The sequence below is a fragment of the Danio rerio genome, chromosome 22 (assembly GCF_049306965.1).
Source record: "Danio rerio strain Tuebingen ecotype United States chromosome 22, GRCz12tu, whole genome shotgun sequence".
NCBI lineage: Eukaryota > Metazoa > Chordata > Actinopteri > Cypriniformes > Danionidae > Danio > Danio rerio.
Window position 1 is genome coordinate 29952501 of NC_133197.1, and position 17649 is coordinate 29970149.

Genomic DNA, 17649 nt, shown 5'->3' on the forward strand with positions numbered 1-17649 from the left:
GTGGTGAAATGGTAGTATATATAGTCCAGATAATCAACAGTAACACAAAACAGATGTGATGACAGGTCAGTGTAGGTGTTCCGGTGTGAGAGCGGGGCATGTATGAGAATGTAGTTTTTCTGGGACGCTGTAGTGGTAACTGAGTCCTGATGCACTACAGCGCCCTCAGGTGGTCACTGACGGATGTGACAAGCGTTTAGTTAACACCATAGTTATGTCTATTATCAATATGATGTTAAACTGGGCTTTGATTTCTAATAGTTTTGTTTATATATATATTTAAATCAGGGCAAACAGTGTTTTGTGTAAGGTTTAAGGGGCCATTTAATATAATAGACTGAACAGTTTTTAATCAGTCATTATAGCTGATCAGTCATTATTATCTGACAATAATATGGCAGATACTCGTTTGCTGGCCTTGCTATTTATATATATATGTATATATATATTTTTACATCACTTTATGTAATGTGCATTTAATTAAATAATTTAATTCAAACAGTTTTTCCTTTTTTTATAAAAAAAAAAAATATTTGGCATTTGATAGTTGCAACTAACTAACTAACTAACTAAAATAAATACAAATTTTAAAAAGAATAGATAAAAGTGTTGTGAGCATAAGTTGAGATCTGACTTCCCCTCTGGTCTGTGTGGTGGAGGTTTCATCTAAAGAACTGTTTCCGTTGAAAGAGATGTCTGAACGATCTCAGTTTTGAAGACATTCATCACGATTAGACGATGAACATCATACAGCTCCAAATCTGTGAGTTTATTACTTCTTATTCATAGAGCCATTAGATTAATTTCCATTAATCCATTTTCCATAGCCATTAATTTTCTTTTAATTTAATGTAGTAAAAATTATTTTTAACTCTCTCGCAGGTCTGTACATGTGGTTTGAAGCCACAGAGAGTCTAACAAACATAAAAATAACTTTAGGAGCTGATGTGAATATATCATGTGAACTGGATATAAAGGAAATTTACTGGTACAGGCAGAAATCTCCAGATCCTCCAGTGTGGATCTTACGCACTTATGATAGAACATATGAAAAAGTGCAATATGAAAACAGCATCTTAAAACACAAATACTCAGTGAAAACTAACAGCCATCTGTTTATCACCAACATTAGCACTGATGAATTGGCTGTTTATTATTGTGTCAAAACTAGTAAACCACAGAAATTCAGCAACGGCACCAAGATCTACATCACTGGTAAGTTTATTTTAGATATTGCAAATCCTGGATGAGTCCTCTATATCAGAGGTGTTCAAACTCAGTCCTGGAGGGCCGGTGTCCAGGAGAGATTAGCTCCAAACCTAATCAAACATGCACCTGAACCAGCTAATCAAGCTCTTACTAGATATACTAGAAACTTCCTGGCAGATGTGTTGAAGCAAGTTGGAGATAAACTCTAATATATATATATATATATAACACTAATTTCTAATAACTACTTGTTTTTTGTCTTTGTCATGATGACAGTACATTTTTTTAAAATGTTATTTTGCAAGATAATGGTATTCAGCTTTAAGTCACATATAAAGACTTAACTATAAGTTAATTAGGTATGTTAGGCTTATTAGGACATTATTTGACAACAGTGATTTGTTCTTTATAGCAATGAAACAAAACATGTAAAGCAGGCTATTAATATTTAACAAGAAGACAAGAAATTTTATTGGAAATACTGCGAAAATTTCTTTGCTCTGTTAAACATCACTTAAGAAATATATCAATAAAAAAATAAATATATACCAGAGGAGAGCTAATAGTTCCCCTTCGGATGGGGACCTTCAATGCTATAAGTCGATTTAATGCACAAATGGGGAATTTTGTTCAGAAAGCCAATCATCTAAAGAGTATGTAAACGGGCCAATGAAATGCCAAATGAATTGGCAGCGTCAGCTTGAGCACCTGATGCTTGTTGCAATTAATTTAGCATATAAGCTCAGGGAAAGCAAGAAGACACTAACGTTTTTGCTTTAGAGACTTCTACAGCCTTCTGAGAGAGTCGATGAGGGTTCCTCCTGCTGATATCCAGCGATTTTGAGCGACTGAGAGCAGTCTCTCGGTCCAGAGTGTGTTCATGCAGCAGCAGATTGAGCTGGGCTTCTCCCTTGCCTGGCATTCTTTGGTTCCGCTCCTTCAGAGCGGTGTGTATAAAGTTGCAAATTTCTCTAAAAGAGCAACACAGTCGTGCAGCACGTCCTTTTCAGGATGGCACTCCGACCGTGCATTTCTGGATGTGGTGGTTTCCTGTTCCCGGATGATTGGCATGAGCACTGCATTGCATGTCTTGGGGTCTAGCATGTGTTAATGTGTTAATGCGGTGCTCGCGGGCAGTTCATATCGTCATTGCGATGCCATGTCTGTTGCGCAGTTAAGATCCCGGCTAGCCCTTGCAAAAGGGCGATACACACCAGCTGTCCCCTGCACTGCAGCGGGCACTCGGGCAGGTCTGAGGGTTCCAGTGGGAGATTATCCGTCGCGTCCGGAACCGCGGACCTCCCACTCCGCCAAACGCTCCATCCAAGCTTCAAGCGGAGTAAGCGATCCGTCAAACCAGATGGTAGCCCTGACGTTCGATGACATCGGGGACCAGACGTCCACTGCTGGATCGGAGGGTGGGCTTTTTCATTTAAACTGACATGTTAGACGTGCTTTCCCGGGCTGCTTTGGCCATGGGGTTGGAGATGGTTTATCCCCCAGCTCCGCGGCCTGACCGACTAGATGGGTACTACGTAGAGGACAAGAGGGCAAAGCCTTCGAAGCCCCTCATCCCCTTCTTCCCGGAGGTGCACAGTTGGCTCGCGCAGTTTTGGAGGGCACCTTTTTTGCGCGTGTCCCTCTGCCCTCACCACTCTTGACGGTGGAGCAGCCAGGGGAATGAAGCGATTCCTCAGGTCGTGCGCGCCATTGCGAACAATCTTTGTCCATGGTGCGCCTCTTCTTTGCGGGGTCCACCTCGTCTCCCATCAAAAGCCTGTAGGTTATCTGACTCCCTCGGAGCCAGAGCTTACAAGGCTGCGGGCCAGGCTGCTTCCGCCTTGCACGCTATGGCCACCTACCAGCGCTTACAAGCGCAGGCGCTGCCCAGCTGCACGAGGGTGGGGCCAACTTAAGCTTGCTTCGTGAGCTCGGCACCGCAACCAACTATGTTCTTCGGACCTCTAAGTCCGCTGCGTGTGCATTGGGGAGGACTAATGTCATAATTAGTGATCCAGGAGTGATCCCTCTGGCTAATCTTGGCTGATATGTGCTAAGTTGACAAAGTCCGCTTTCTTGACTCCCCCATATCCCAAGCTGGCCTGTTCGGTGACACCATCGGTGAATTCACCCATGAATTCAAGGCGGTGAGAGAGCAGTCTGATGCGATGGGTAATGTCATCTATCGGCGGGACTGTAAGCCCGCTCTGCCAGCCGAGCCATCCATATCTGCTGCTCCTCGCCAAAGGTGCTCATCTACGAGAGCTGCCCATCCCTGCACACGCCTCCAGCGAAGCAGGTGCGTCTAGCACCTCGAAAGCAGGCAGCCCCCCCTGCCCAGAGTGCCGTTAAGTCCGGTAAATGGACCAAAAAGCATCCCTGGGACAGGTCATCTGGAGATGAGGAATTTGCTCTTTCCCCACTGGAGGGCCCCATTTCCAATGTCACTTTTCACTGCCACACGAACATCAATGAAAGAGCACTTTTCCACTTCCCCGGATGTGACAGCCCGAACCCTGCCAGTCTGGGACGCTACGCTATGACGTTCTGTGCATTGCGCCAGGGGCTCACAGGCGCTGGGAGGACGGTCTCCTTTCTCCCACCCCTCGAGCCCCCCCTCCGGAGTTTGGGTGCGAGGTGAGAGTGAATCAGCGATTGTAGCGTAGGTCCATTAGTGAGAGCTCTGCCTGCCTGGTTAGCGTGGGCCAGCCCTTCGCGGTGGCTCATACGCACAATCAGACTTGGCTATGTGATTCAGTTTGCAGAACGACCCCCCAAGTTCATGGGTATCAACCAAGTTCAATCTAGCTGGTCCCTCCAGCTGAGATGGAGAGCGGGTTTTACAGCCCATACTTCATCGAGCCCAAAAAGAGTGGTGGGTCACGGCCAATCCTAGATCTCCACACTTTGTTCAGCTGTCTGCACAAGCTACTGTTCAGAATGCTTACGCAGAAGCACATCCTCAAGTGCGTTCGTCCTCAGGACCGGTCTGCAGGGATAGACCTGAAGTACTCCTCGGAGGGGGAGTACAAAGCTCGCGGAGGGGGCCTTAGCGCCCCTTCGGCTCGCGGGCATCCGCATGCTCAATTATCTCGGTGACTAGCTGATTTTAGCCCTTTCTCAGGAGCAATTGATTATGCATAAAGACAAGGTGCTTCAGCAAAATAGTGGTCCCACTAAAATTATTTCATATTTCATATTATTATTTCATATGGCATCCGCAGCCAATGTCACGCCACTCGGATTACTCCATATAAGACTCCACTTCAGCACTGGCTTCACAATCGAGTCCCCAAACTTGCATGGCATGCGGGCACACACCGAGTAACTGTTACTGCGCTGTGTCGCCGCGCCCTCAGCCCTTGGAATCACCCCTGAATGAACCCTCAGCCCTTGGAATGACTTGGAATGACCCCACAGGCCAGAGTGCCTCTAGGAAAGGCATCCAGTCATGTTGTTTCAACAGATGCTTCCAGCACGGGCTGGGGGGCTTTGTGTTGTGGGCATGCAGCTGCGGGCCTGTAGAAAGGAACCCAGTTGCATTGCCATGTCAATCGCCTAGAGCTGTTGGCATTGTTCCTCGCTCTCCACCATTTTTTTCCGCTGCTGGTCAGGATGGACAGCAGGGGCGGACTGGCCATCTGGCATACCGGGCACTTTCCCGGTGGGCCGACGTACTTTTTGGGCCGGGCTGATCATCGTCTTATGATCTGATCAAGCCCATAAAAGGCTTAGCAGCCTTTCGTTTTTTTCTGCCTTATTAATTGACGCTGCTGTGATCTGTGACTCTCTTAGAGTAGATGCTTTTTTTCCTGGACAGACAGGGCCGGCCCATGTGACACTCTGCAGCCCATTGGTTCTTTTCTGTATTGACATTGGGCTGGCCCAATCACAAACCCCTATTTTGGACTCCGTGTGAGCGTGCGTCATCTGTGTTTGTTTGTCAAAATAGTCAAGAATCAGAGAGAAGAAACGCAAGGGAGGCGCAGAGAAATCGCGGGAAATACACCGGCGTTTCATTTAGCGGTTCTGAAAAGTTCTTTGTTTATTCTAGCACACGGCTAAAAACGCAAATCACGTGACCACACACATGCACACTCTCTGTCAAGAGCTGCAGCTACTAGTTCAGCGCGGCTGAGCATTAACCCCAGGTGAGAGTGTAGTGCATGTCAGACAGTTCATCTGCTGGATGATCTCATCTCACTACAGTTGTTAAACGTGTTATTGAATTCATCTTGTTGTCTCAAGAATCTAACAATTCTTATGTCTTTTGAATCACTTGTTCTCAGTTAACTGTTTTGGCTGAGTGCAAAGATAAGCTAATATATTAATTTATGTAACCACATACACTGATTCTGCACATTGACTGATTGCTTACCTTTATAGTTTAAATTTAATGTACGTTATACTGTTACAATGGCCATTATTGATTATTAAAACTGATATTCTGCAAAAGAGACAGGGTAAAGTTCATTCTTTTCAATGGAAATGAAAGTAGACAGTTATATTTAAGCCCTGTTTTGTTATAAATATGCAGTGAAGATGATGCTCATATAAATATGCAGCTTTACGAGGCTGTATAGTGTCTGTTAATCATAATATCAAAATGAAACAAATTTGACTTATATTATGTTTTCATTGTTTAGATAGTAAAACAGCATGCAGGATGAGGTGAATGAGGTTATAAAGTACATTGTTCCCTTTTAGCCATGCATTATTAGCAGGCAGTTTTTGTTATGTTTATTATTGAATAGGCTGAGTGAATCGTGTATTGTATAAGCTAAATTGGCTGTAGTGTATGAGTGTGTGTGAATGAGTGTGTATGGGTGATTTCCAATATTGGGTTGTGGCTGGAAAGGCATCTGCTGCATAAAACATACTGGAATAGTTGCCAGTTCATTCCACTGCGGCAACCCCTGATAAATAAGGGACTTATGCGAAGAAAAATAAATGAATGAATAGTGTATTTGTTAGAACTCAACAAATATCTTTATGGACAGTAAACAGAAATTAAATTGAGATTAAAGTTTCATATTTATTTATTTATTTCATATATATGGCTTTTGTGTTTTATAGAATATGAGTTGATAAAAATATTGGACGCGCATAGATAGATAGCATTTTGATTGAGTGTAGTGGGCCGCTCTGGCCCAAAATGCAAGGGCCGATTTTTTTGCCCCAGTCCAGCCCTGATGGACAGCACGGCTGCGGTGATGTATATCAACCGCATGGGGAGTATTCGCCCTCGCTGCATGTCTCAGCTCGTCCGCCGTCTGCTCCTCTGGTGTCATAGGCGGCTGAAATCACTGCACGCCATTCACATTCCAGGAGAGCTCAACCGTACAGCCAACACGCTCCCAAGGCAGCCTTTACGTTCCGGAGAACGGAGACTCCACCCCGAGTCTGTTCAGCTGATATGTGCGTGATTCGGAGAAGCCCAGATTGATCTGTTTGCTTCCCCCGAGAAAGCTCATTGCCAGTTGTTCTTTTTCCTGACCGAGGGCTCTCTCGGCATGGATGCACTGGCCCACAGCTGGCCTCTGGGCATGCGCAAATATGCATTTCCCCCAGTTAGCCTGCTTGCGCAGTTACTGTGCAAGGTCAGGGAGGACGAGGAGCAGGTTTTGCTAGTTGCGCTCCTCTTGCCCAACCAGACCTGGATGTCAGAGCTCTCCCTCCTCGCGATGGCCCTCCCTTGGCAGATGCCTTTGTGAGAGGCCCTACTCTCTCAGGGACAGGGCACCATCTGGCACCCTCGCCCCGTTCGTTGGAACCTCCATGTGTGGTCCTTAGATGCGAGGAAGCCTTAGGGAACCCACTGATTATGGTGGTTAATACCATCACTCAGGCTAGAGCCCCCTCCACGAGGCGCGCTTACACCCTGAAGTGTAGTCTATATGCTGCCTTCGGGCCGGCTCACTCTCACTTAGTCCTGAGACCCCGTCCGGGATATGTGCCCAAGGTTCCTACCACACCGTTGAAGACCAGGTAGTGAGCCTGCAAGCGCTGCCCCCGGAGGAGGCAGACCCAGTTCTTCCATTACTTTGTCCAGTTCCCACTCTGCAAATTTATCTGGACCCCACTCAGAGCTTTTGATCATATGAGCAGCTCTCAGTCTGTCATGGCGGGCTGCAGGAGAGAAGTGCCGTATCGAAACAGAGGTTGGCCTACTGGATAGTGGATGCCATCTCCCTCGCTTACCAGAGCCAAGGCGAGCCGTTTCCCCCAGGAGAGCATGCGCATTCCACACGGAGGATCACGTTGGAAGACCGCATCTCTCTATGCCTGGCTATCCTCTCATCAGAGGCGAAGGTAAGGTTCAGTCATTATGGCATTTTCCAGACATTTCCCCATACGTGGATTAAATCCACTTATAGACTTGAAGTTCCCCATCCGAAGGGGAACACTCTGGTTACCAAAGTAACCCTCGGGGAACGGAAATGCTATATTGCATTGCCATAATGATTGTTCCTTAGCTGTAGATATCAGTCTCTTCAGCTTAAAAAGGTTAGAGTCTTCTTGCTTTCCCTGTGCTTATATGCTAAATTGATTGCAACAAGCATCAGGTGTGCAAGCTGATGCTGCCACGATTGTGGATCTGTCTGTTCTTCTATGATGTGTCTGCGTTTGTGTATGTGTGTTTGTGTGTGTGCGGTGCGGTGCGTTATGCGTATATGCGTGTATGAGTGTGTGTGTTTGGGTGTCTCTGTGTCTGTGTTGGAGTCGCGTTGCTGTCAGTTGTGTTTACATTATCAGCTGGGTGGTCACGTGTACGCTGTCACCAGCCTTGCCGTGTGCAGCACCGGTCAGCTGTAATCAGCGGACCACAGGTGCAGCACATTACCGCGCCTATATATGTTCAGCGTTTCTGTCTCACAGTGTCAGTTCGTTATTTTCACATCTGTATGTCTGTGTCCTGTCAGGTTCCGGTCGCTGAGTTTCTGGTCGTGTGTTGCGGGGAGAGCTCTGTGTTTGGACTCTTGTACCTTATCTGTTGACGGCTCTCTGATCTTGTTCTACAGTGCTCCCTGTTCGATTACTACATTTCCTGCTGCTCGCTTGACTCACAGTTCATCTGCCTGCGTTCATCCTTCTGTTTTTCTGTCTGAGTAATAAATATCTTTTACTTGCAATTGGGTCTCCCTGTATTTCGTGACAGAACGAACTGACCTTGAGATGCACCCAGCAAGTGTTTCTAAGATCCAAGATTTCCTCGCTCACAATTCAGCCCGATTGGATCATCAGGACAAACAAATGGCAGTAACCAGCCAGGCCATTGAGGCGCTGGTCACGCAAGTTTCTGAGCTCACGACTCAGGTTCAGAGACTGGGTTCTGAGCTTCGTACTGAAGCCGTCCAGCAAGCTCCTCCCACTATTCCACCAGCAGCTCATGCGCTAGAAGAGACCCCCAGATCCACTGAACTGCGGCTTCCACCACCAACATGTTACGCCGGCGAACCAGAATTGTGCCGGTCATTTATAGCAAAATGTTCACTTTACATCACGCTACAGCCTTCGTCTTTCCCTAACGAAGAGAGTAAGGTGGCGTTTACGATCAATTTGCTGAAAGGTAAAGCGGCACTTTGGGGTACCACTGTTTGAGAGCGTAAACTCCCCTGCTGTAACTCCTTTAAAGCTTTCTCAGAGGAGTTAAAAACTGTGTTTGACCGAGCAGTCTCTGGCAGAGAGGCGGCTCGTAAGCTCGCTGAACTCAGACAGAATAAATTGAGTGTTGCTGAATATTCCATTGACTTTCGTACTCTGGCGGCCAAATGTAAATGAAATGCCGAAGCTCAGTGGGACATGTTTTTGCACGGACTAGCAGATTATATTAAAGATGAAATCTACGTCATGGATCTGCCAAAGACATTAGATGGGCTTATTGATTTAGCCATCAGAGTGGACACTCGGTTACAACAGAGAGGTTCTCACAAGAAACTGCACACTCCACTTCTTTCCACGCAATCTCTTTTCGTTGCATCTTCTGACCCCCCCTCATCTGATCCCGAGCCGGGACCCATGCAGATGGGCAGATTTCTGCTTTCCACGGAGGAAAGGCGTCGTCGCCGCATGGAGGGACTGTGCATGTACTGTGGAGTCGCTGGATATTTTGTGGCTTCGTGTCTAACCAAGAATAAGAATTCATCGCCGGGTAAGAGTTTACTGGCTGGTGAAATCACCCTGGACAAGTCCCCTAACACAACCATGCTGCCAGTCAATCTATCTTTTAACTCTATCATGCACCACTGTCATGCGCTCATCGACTCCGGAGACGAGGGGAATTTTATTGACTCTAAGCTGGCGTACAGTTTGAAAATCCCTGTTGTTCCCCTTTCTCTTCCTATCGCAGTGCACGCTCTTAGCAGTCTTTCTCTCCCCACCATCACACACTCCACTGCTCCTATAAGACTCATTACTTCTGGTAACCATTCCGAAACTATTGAGTTTTTTTTAACAGAGACTATCGCCACCCTGTGATCTTGGGACATCCCTGGTTGATTTTGCACAAACCTCACATTAATTGGGGACATAATACTGTGCTTTCTTGGAGTGAGAGCTGTCATAAATCTTGTCTAGTGTCTGCTTGTTCTGCTGTTTCTCGTTCTGTGTTTCAGGAGCAGATGGATCTGTCAAACGTGCCCCGTGAGTACCATGACCTGAAGAGAGTGTTCAGTAAGTCCCGGGCTGCTTCTCTGCCTTCTCATCGTCCCTATGACTGTGCAATAGACTTATTGCCAGGTACGTCTCCGCCTAAAGGCAAATTATACTTGCTTTCTGCTCCAGAGAGGGAGGCCATGGAGAAATATATTTCTGATTCTCTAGCAGCCAAGATCAAGATCAAGAATACATACCCTTTGCCGTTGATGTCTTCAGCCTTTGAATGTCTGCAGGGGGCAAACTTTTTTTAAAAATTAGATCTCCGCAATGTTTATCATTTGGTTCGCATAAGAGCGGGGGATGAGTGGAAATCAGCCTTTAACACCCCCAGAGGGCATTTTGAGTACTGCGTTCTGCCCTTCAGCCTTTCCAATGCTCCGGCTGTTTTCCAAGCATTCTTCAATGACGTGCTGAGAGATATGATAGATCAGTTCATTTATGTTTACCTGGATGACATACTGATATTTTCCCATTCTCTCCAGGAACATGTTCAGCACGTCAGGCGAGTGCTTCAGAGGCTGTTAGAGAATGGTCTTTATGTCAAGGCGGAGAAATGCATTTTTCATGCACAGTCTGTTCCCTTTCTAGGGTATATCGTGTCAGTCGAGGGGTTGCGCATGGATCCAGAGAAGATTAAGGCTGTGGTAAATTGGCCAACTCCTGATTCCCGTAAGGCCCTGCAGAGGTTTCTGGGCTTTGCCAATTTCTACCGGCGATTTATTCGCAATTTCAGCCAGCTCGCCGCACCTCAGACCGCCTTGACCTCCTCCAAAACGCTGTTCAGGTGGTCCAGCGCAGCCGAAGCTACGTTCTCAAAACTGAAAGGCTGCTTTGTTTCAGCTCCAATCCTGATAACCCCTGATCCCTGCCGGCCGTTTGTGGTGGAGGTCGACGCGTCAGAGGTCGGGGTCGGAGCTATCCTGTCCCAGCGCTCCTCCTCGGATGGCAAGATCCACCCGTGCGTGTATTATTCTCATCGGTTATCAGCTGCAGAAAGAAATTACGTCATTGGTAATCGAGAGCTGTTGGCCGTCAAGCTTGCTTTGGAGGAGTGGCGTCATTGGTTAGAGGGGTCGGGGGTCCCTTTTATCGTCTGGACCGATCGTAAGAATCTTGAGTACATCAAATCCGCCAAAAGATTAAACTCTAGGCAGGCTCGGTGGGCGTTATTTTTCGGACGGTTCAATTTCACCATCTCATATAGACCGGGATCTAAGAACATTAAGCCCGACGCGTTATCCCATCTTTTTGATTCTTCGGAGCGTACATCGTCACTTGAACCCGTAGTGCCTAAGCGGATTGTTATTACTAACATTTTTTTTGATTTTGTATTGGCTTGCTCTGTGTGTGCTGTTTCCAAGACATCCAATCGGCCACCCGCGGGACTCCTTTAGCCGCTGTCAGTGCCTTCGAGACCCTGGTCCCACATCTCGCTAGATTTCGTTACGGGTCTGCCTCCCTCCAACGGCAACATGGTGATTTTAATCGTAGTGGACCGGTTCTCGAAGGCTGCTCATTTCGTCCCACTGCCCAAATTAGCGTCAGCCAGAGAGACAGCGGTTGCTGTCATTAATCACGTCTTTCGCATTCATGGCCTCCCGACGGACGTGGTTTCTGACAGGGGGCCTCAGTTTATCTCTAAATTTTGGAGGGAATTCTGTCGTTTATTGGGGGCTACTGTGAGTCTTTCGTCTGGCTTTCATCCCCAGAGTAACGGTCAGACCGAGCGAGCCAATCAGGATCTTGAGCGCACATTGCGATGTTTGGTCTCACAGAATCCCTCCTCCTGGAGTCAGCAGCTATCGTGGGTGCAGTACGCACATAATTCGTTACCAGTGTCGGCCACGGGCCTTTCTCCGTTTCAGTGTAGGTTAGGTTACCAGCCACCAATTTTTCCCAGTCTGGAATCTGAAGTCGCGGTCCCCTCCGTTCACGCCTTTGTCCAGAGGTGCCGCCGCACTTGGAGCAGGGCCAGACATCGCCACCGGTCTAAGCCTCCCGTTTACGTTGTCGGTCAAAAAGTGTGGCTTTCTTCTAAGAATATTCCGCTCCGCACCGTTTGTAATAAGCTAGCTCCTAAATTTATTGGCCAATTTATTGTCACTAAAATCATTAGTCCTGTGGCAATCCGCCTCAAATTACCTCCAGCGTACAGGAGAATTCATCTCGTGTTCCATGTATCTAAAATAAAGCCCGTTTTTCATACGGCAATTAATCTGCACACACCAGTTCCCCTCCCCGCCACGTCTCGTAGATGGGGAGACTGCTTATTCAGTTAAGCGCATCCTGGACTCTAGATGGAGGGGACGAGGATTCCAGTACTTGGTGGACTGGGAAGGTTACAGTCCTGAGCATAGAAGTTGGGTCCCGGCTGGGGACATACTGGATCACTCTCTTATCGATGATTACAATCGTCAGGTATGCTCGTCTGGGAACGCCAGGAGGCGTTCCTAGGAGAGAGGGTATTGTCACGATTGTGGATCTGTCTGTTCTTTTATGATGTGTCTGCGTTTGTGTATGTGTGTATGTGTGTGTGCGGTGTTGTGCGTTATGCGTATATGCGTGTATAAGTGTGTGTGTTTGGGTGTCTCTGTGTCTGTGTTGGAGTCGCGTTGCTGTCAGTTGTGTTTACATTATCAGCTGGGTGGTCACGTGAACGCTGTCACCAGCCTTGCCGTGCGCAGCACCGCTCAGGTGTAATCAGCGGACCACAGGTGCAGCACATTACCGCGCCTATATATGTTCAGCGTTTCTGTCTCACAGTGTCAGTTCGTTATCTTCACGTCTGTTTGTCTGTGTCCTGTCAGGTTCCGGTCGCTGAGTTTCTGGTCGTGTGTCGCAGGGAGAGCTCTGTGTTTGGACTCTTGTACCTTATCTGTTGACGGCTCTCTGATCTTTTTCTACAGTGCTCTCTGTTCGATTACTCCATTTCCTGCTGCTCGCTTGACTCACAGTTCATCTGCCTGCGTTCATCCTTCTGTTTTTCTGTCTGAGTAATAAATATATCTTTTACTTGCAATTGGGTCTCCCTGTATTTCGTGACAGATGCTGCCAGTTCATTTGGCATTTCATTGGCGCGTGTTACATACTTTTTCAGACGATTGGCTTTCTGAACTAAATTCCCCATACGTGGATTAAATCTACTTATAGCATTTCTGTTCCCCGAGGGTTACTTTAGTAACCAGAGCATTTTGCCTTGAACTGTATACTTATTAAAAGACACATAGTTTAAACGACAAATATTTTGACAGAATAAAAGGACTAAGCTGAAGGAGAACAAATGAATTAATGAATGAATATTTTAACAGCAATGTTATTTTGTTAAAGACTGAAATTGAATAAAAATGTTTACAATTAAAAATCCCACAGACAAAAATCCACAGCAACATATGGAACTGAGATACCTGATTTTCGCATCTGTCCTGCTCAATGTGCTGTTGATCATTGCAGTAATAGGTTTGTATTTTATTTTTTATGAACTAAGTGTTTAAACAAGGGTGGTGCGGTGGTTCATTGGATAGCACTGTCACCTCACAGCAAGAAGGTAAATTGACAAGCTAAATTAAGCTAAATTGGCCGTATTGTATGTGTGTGAATGAGTGTGTATGGACGTTTCCCAGAGTTGGGTTGCAGCTGGAAGGACATCCGCTGTGTAAAACATATCTGGAATTAACATGCTGGAATCGTTGGCAGTTAATTCTGCGGTGGCGACCCCTAATGAATAATGGTAAGCAGATGCTGTGAAGGAAAATTAGTGAATGTTTGGATGAGAGTCTCTTTGATACTGTAGTAGGAAGAAAACTCAAGACTCACATAAATGTAACAAAGGACCATATATGTTTATTTGTGAAATTATTTTTATGTACTGCAATTTCAGGCTTGGGGAAGAGCTACATTCAGACAAGGACTAAAAAGAGTTTGGACAACCGACAAAGTAACACTGCAGCACAATACTCAGTTGATTCACAAGTAAGTATTTTTATATATATCTTTGTGTATTACTTATTATACATTTATTAATATATTTAATATTTGAACGATCCAAATATTTTTGCACTATAATAATAAATAGAATGTAAAAAAGCACTAATATGTGCCAAAATATCATTCACACGTAGTATGTTGTCTTTTAATGGTCTTTATGCTGTAATTATCATCAGTTGTATAATCATATAGTCAATCATTTATGGATATTAAAACAGAAGTTGTACAGATCAAGGTTAATATAGTTAACTAAAACCACAAAATAAAACATTTTTTGTTACATGTTAATATCTAAGTATTAACATGATAAATAAATCTGTAAATTAACAAAAGTACACAGTACGCAATTGCAGACTATTAAAAATCTCAAGAAATCACTTTAAAAAGTCCCTTTGTTAAACTTTTAAAATTCATAAGAGCTGAGATCAATGTCACATCAGATTTGATACTAATTAAACATGAATCACAATTTACATTAAATATACATTATATACATTTATTATGTTATATACATTAAATTGTTATATACATTTATATACATTTTTATTTATTGTCAAAAAAACTAATGCTAAAATAAAAAGATCTAAAAACTACATAGTCGATGTCAAAATTATTAATCCTCGTGTGAAATGTGTAGTCTTTCTGAAATATTATTTTATTTTATATAAAAATATAAATAGGCAATACTGTCAAAGTGTCCTTGCCCTGTTAAACATCATTTGGGAAATACTTCTGAAATGAAAGAATATCTTATACACGCACTTCTAAGATAATTATAATTAATTTGTCGATTTGTCCTTTATTATTTATTTGGGAAGATCTTCCATGCTTATTACTTGGTATGTTAACACATCACATAGCAATGAATAATTTTCTGATAATGAGCAGCTAACTCCACTTTACTACAGCCTATGAGACCTGTAAGAAATAATGTACATTTATAGACATGTCAAATTATATTTATAAACTTTTAACATATCTGTAATTTAATGACTTTAGTGATGTAATATTGTAAAACATTTAAAATTGAAAAAAAAAAAATCTTAACATGTTCAGATGTCTTATGTTATATTATAACAAACTGTATATCAAATATAAAGTATGAAACAGAATGATCAAGATCTGTTTATTGTATTTTTTACTGCAAATTTGTTTCACACTCAAGAACTTATGTGATTACATAGTTAACAATCAGTTCTGAAATGCTATTTTTAAAGTTGCATATTAAAAATATCTGTTGAAAAAATAAAAGGTAAACAACAGTTATTTTGTATATGTTTTCATTTTTTATAAGTCATTCTGTGTCTCATTTTGATTGGAGATGCTTGCTTTTATGCCTCTTTTTTAGAATAGTTGCAGGACTTGCATGTAAACCACAAGGTTATTTCATTGCTTGCAGTGCTCAAGCACCTTTTCTCCCCCAGCCACAGCTTATAGCATTTCCGTTCCCCGAGGGTTACTTTAGTAACCAGAGCGTTTTGCCTTGAACTGTATACTTAATAAAAGACACATAGTTTAAACGACAAATATTTTGACAGAATAAAAGGACTAAGCCGAAGAAGAACAAATGAATGAATGAATGAATATTTTAACAGCAATGTTATTTTGTTAAAGACTGAAATTGAATAAAAATGTATACAATTAAAGATCACACAGACAAAAATCAGACACATGATGCTCCACAGCAACATATGGAACTGAGATACCTGATCTTAAGATAATTATAATTAATTTGTCGATTTAATACACATGTCCTTTATTATTTATTTGGGAAGATCTTCCAGGCTTATTACTTGGTATGTTAACACATCACATAGCAATGAATAATTTTCTGATAATGAGTAGCTAACTCCACTTTACTAAATGTATGGACATTTATTGCTGTTACCTTAATCTTTCAGTATGCAGAAGTTAATCTTCCCACGCCACCCACTGAAAACAGACATTGCGATGAGACGAGGTTGTACTCTCTTCTACAGCCTATGAGACCTGTATGAAATAATGTACATTTATAGACATGTCAAATTATATTTATAAACTTTGAACATATCTGTAATTTAATGACTTTAGTGATGTAATATTGTAAAACATTTAAAATTGAAAAAAAAAACTTAACATGTTCAGATGTCTTATGTTATATTATATAAAACTGTATATCAAATGTAAAGTATGAAACAGAATGATGAAGATCTGTTCATTGTATTTTTTTTACTGCAAATTTGTTTCACACTCAAGAACTTTTGTGATTACATAGTTAACAATCAGTTCTGAAATGCTATTTTTAAAGTTGCATATTAAAAATATCTGTTGAAAAAATAAAAGGTAAACAACAGTTATTTTGTATATGTTTTCATTTTTTATAAGTCATTCTGTGTCTCATTTTGATTGGAGATGCTTGCTTTTATGCCTCTTTTTTAGAATAGTTGCAGGACTTGCATGTAAACCACAAGGTTATTTTTATTGCTTGCAGTGCTCAAGCACCTTTTTTACCCCAGCCGCAGCTTTCATGAAAGCATCAAACATGTTACAAACAATATCCAAAAACAATATAAAACAAGCTCTGTGTTTTTAATTGCTTTTTTTATGTCAATCAAATGCTGTTTCATTTTTCAAATAGATTTTAAGATACAGTTTAAAATCACAGGCACATTTTTCAGTAAATGTTCACACCTCTGCATCTTTGCGGTTAACAAACAGTGTGGTTTTGTGCACGTCTGTTCCACACCTTGGTCACTTGGCAGACAGTGCTATTCACATTGCAGACATTTCTGTGTTTATTTTTTATCATAGACCATCATATACAAATTTAACTTTGTGTTGCAAATGCTATGTTGATAACTTTCACTGTGGGGATTTCATCAGAATATAATCATCTGACAGAGTAACAAAACAGGCCAATAAGAGTTGGCGGTGTCAGTGTGCACAGCTGGCATCTATTACAATCAATACTGTATAAAAATGTTGCTCTGTTACACATATTTAGTAGTTCCATTGAAGAACAAATATCTTCAAAGCACATGCAAAAGTCTAAAGACATCTGTTTCCTTGTTTGTTTATGTTGTTTGACACAAAGCCTATGGCTGGTGTAAGTATTCTATCTATCGTTAAGTGTTATCTTTAATCGGGTAAAATATCACATAATACTTTTTAAAAAATTAACAGAATAGACTAAATAAAACATACACCTGCGGTTAGAGCAAGTGTGGTGCACCCAAATTTTTGCAACCACATTTGGGTGATATATATATATATATATATATATATATATATATATATATATATATATATATATATATATATATATATATATATATATATATATATATATATATTTTTTTTTTTTCTATAAATAGATAATACTGTTTATTCATTTAAATTAAGACTAGCATCTTTTATTAATTCAGCAAATTGTTATTTGTCATTTAGTGCAATGTCCTGCAAAAGAAAAAAAAAAGAGTGATAATGAATGAGACAGCAAAAGGGGATCGGATTTGGGATAGGTTGTGCATTATATGCAGATGATGGTGCCATATGGAAGTGAGGACGTAATATCACGAATGTTGTTTCATGTATACAGACAGCTATACAAATGTGGAACAATGGACTATGGAATGGAGTTTTAAAATGTCAACAAGTAAGTCATGTTGTATGATATTTACTAATAAGAGGAAAATGCTGGAAAATCAAGAACTAACATTATATAATAATGTACTAGAATGAGTGGAATCATTTAAATATCTAGGTATGTGGTTTGATAGAAGATATAACTGGAAAAAAACATATAGATGAAATTGAAAA

The 17649-nt window shown here is 42.5% G+C and overlaps 1 protein-coding gene across 2 annotated transcripts in view; it reads left to right on the forward strand.

The window, feature by feature from the left end:
• Positions 1–16182, forward strand: part of LOC141380213 (uncharacterized) — a 61364-nt gene extending 45182 nt beyond the window's left edge. Inside the window, exons 2-6 of one of the 2 annotated variants that reach the window (XM_073937496.1) lie at positions 660–763; positions 883–1215; positions 13237–13323; positions 13745–13836; positions 15753–16182. In XM_073937496.1, the coding sequence (XP_073793597.1) occupies positions 739–763; positions 883–1215; positions 13237–13323; positions 13745–13836; positions 15753–15848 (633 nt within the window). In that variant the 5' untranslated portion in view covers positions 660–738 and the 3' untranslated portion in view covers positions 15849–16182. The remainder of the gene's footprint in view (positions 1–659; positions 764–882; positions 1216–13236; positions 13324–13744; positions 13837–15752) is intronic. The other variant, XM_073937497.1, reaches the window with a different exon arrangement.
• The last annotated feature ends 1467 nt before the right edge of the window (positions 16183–17649 follow it).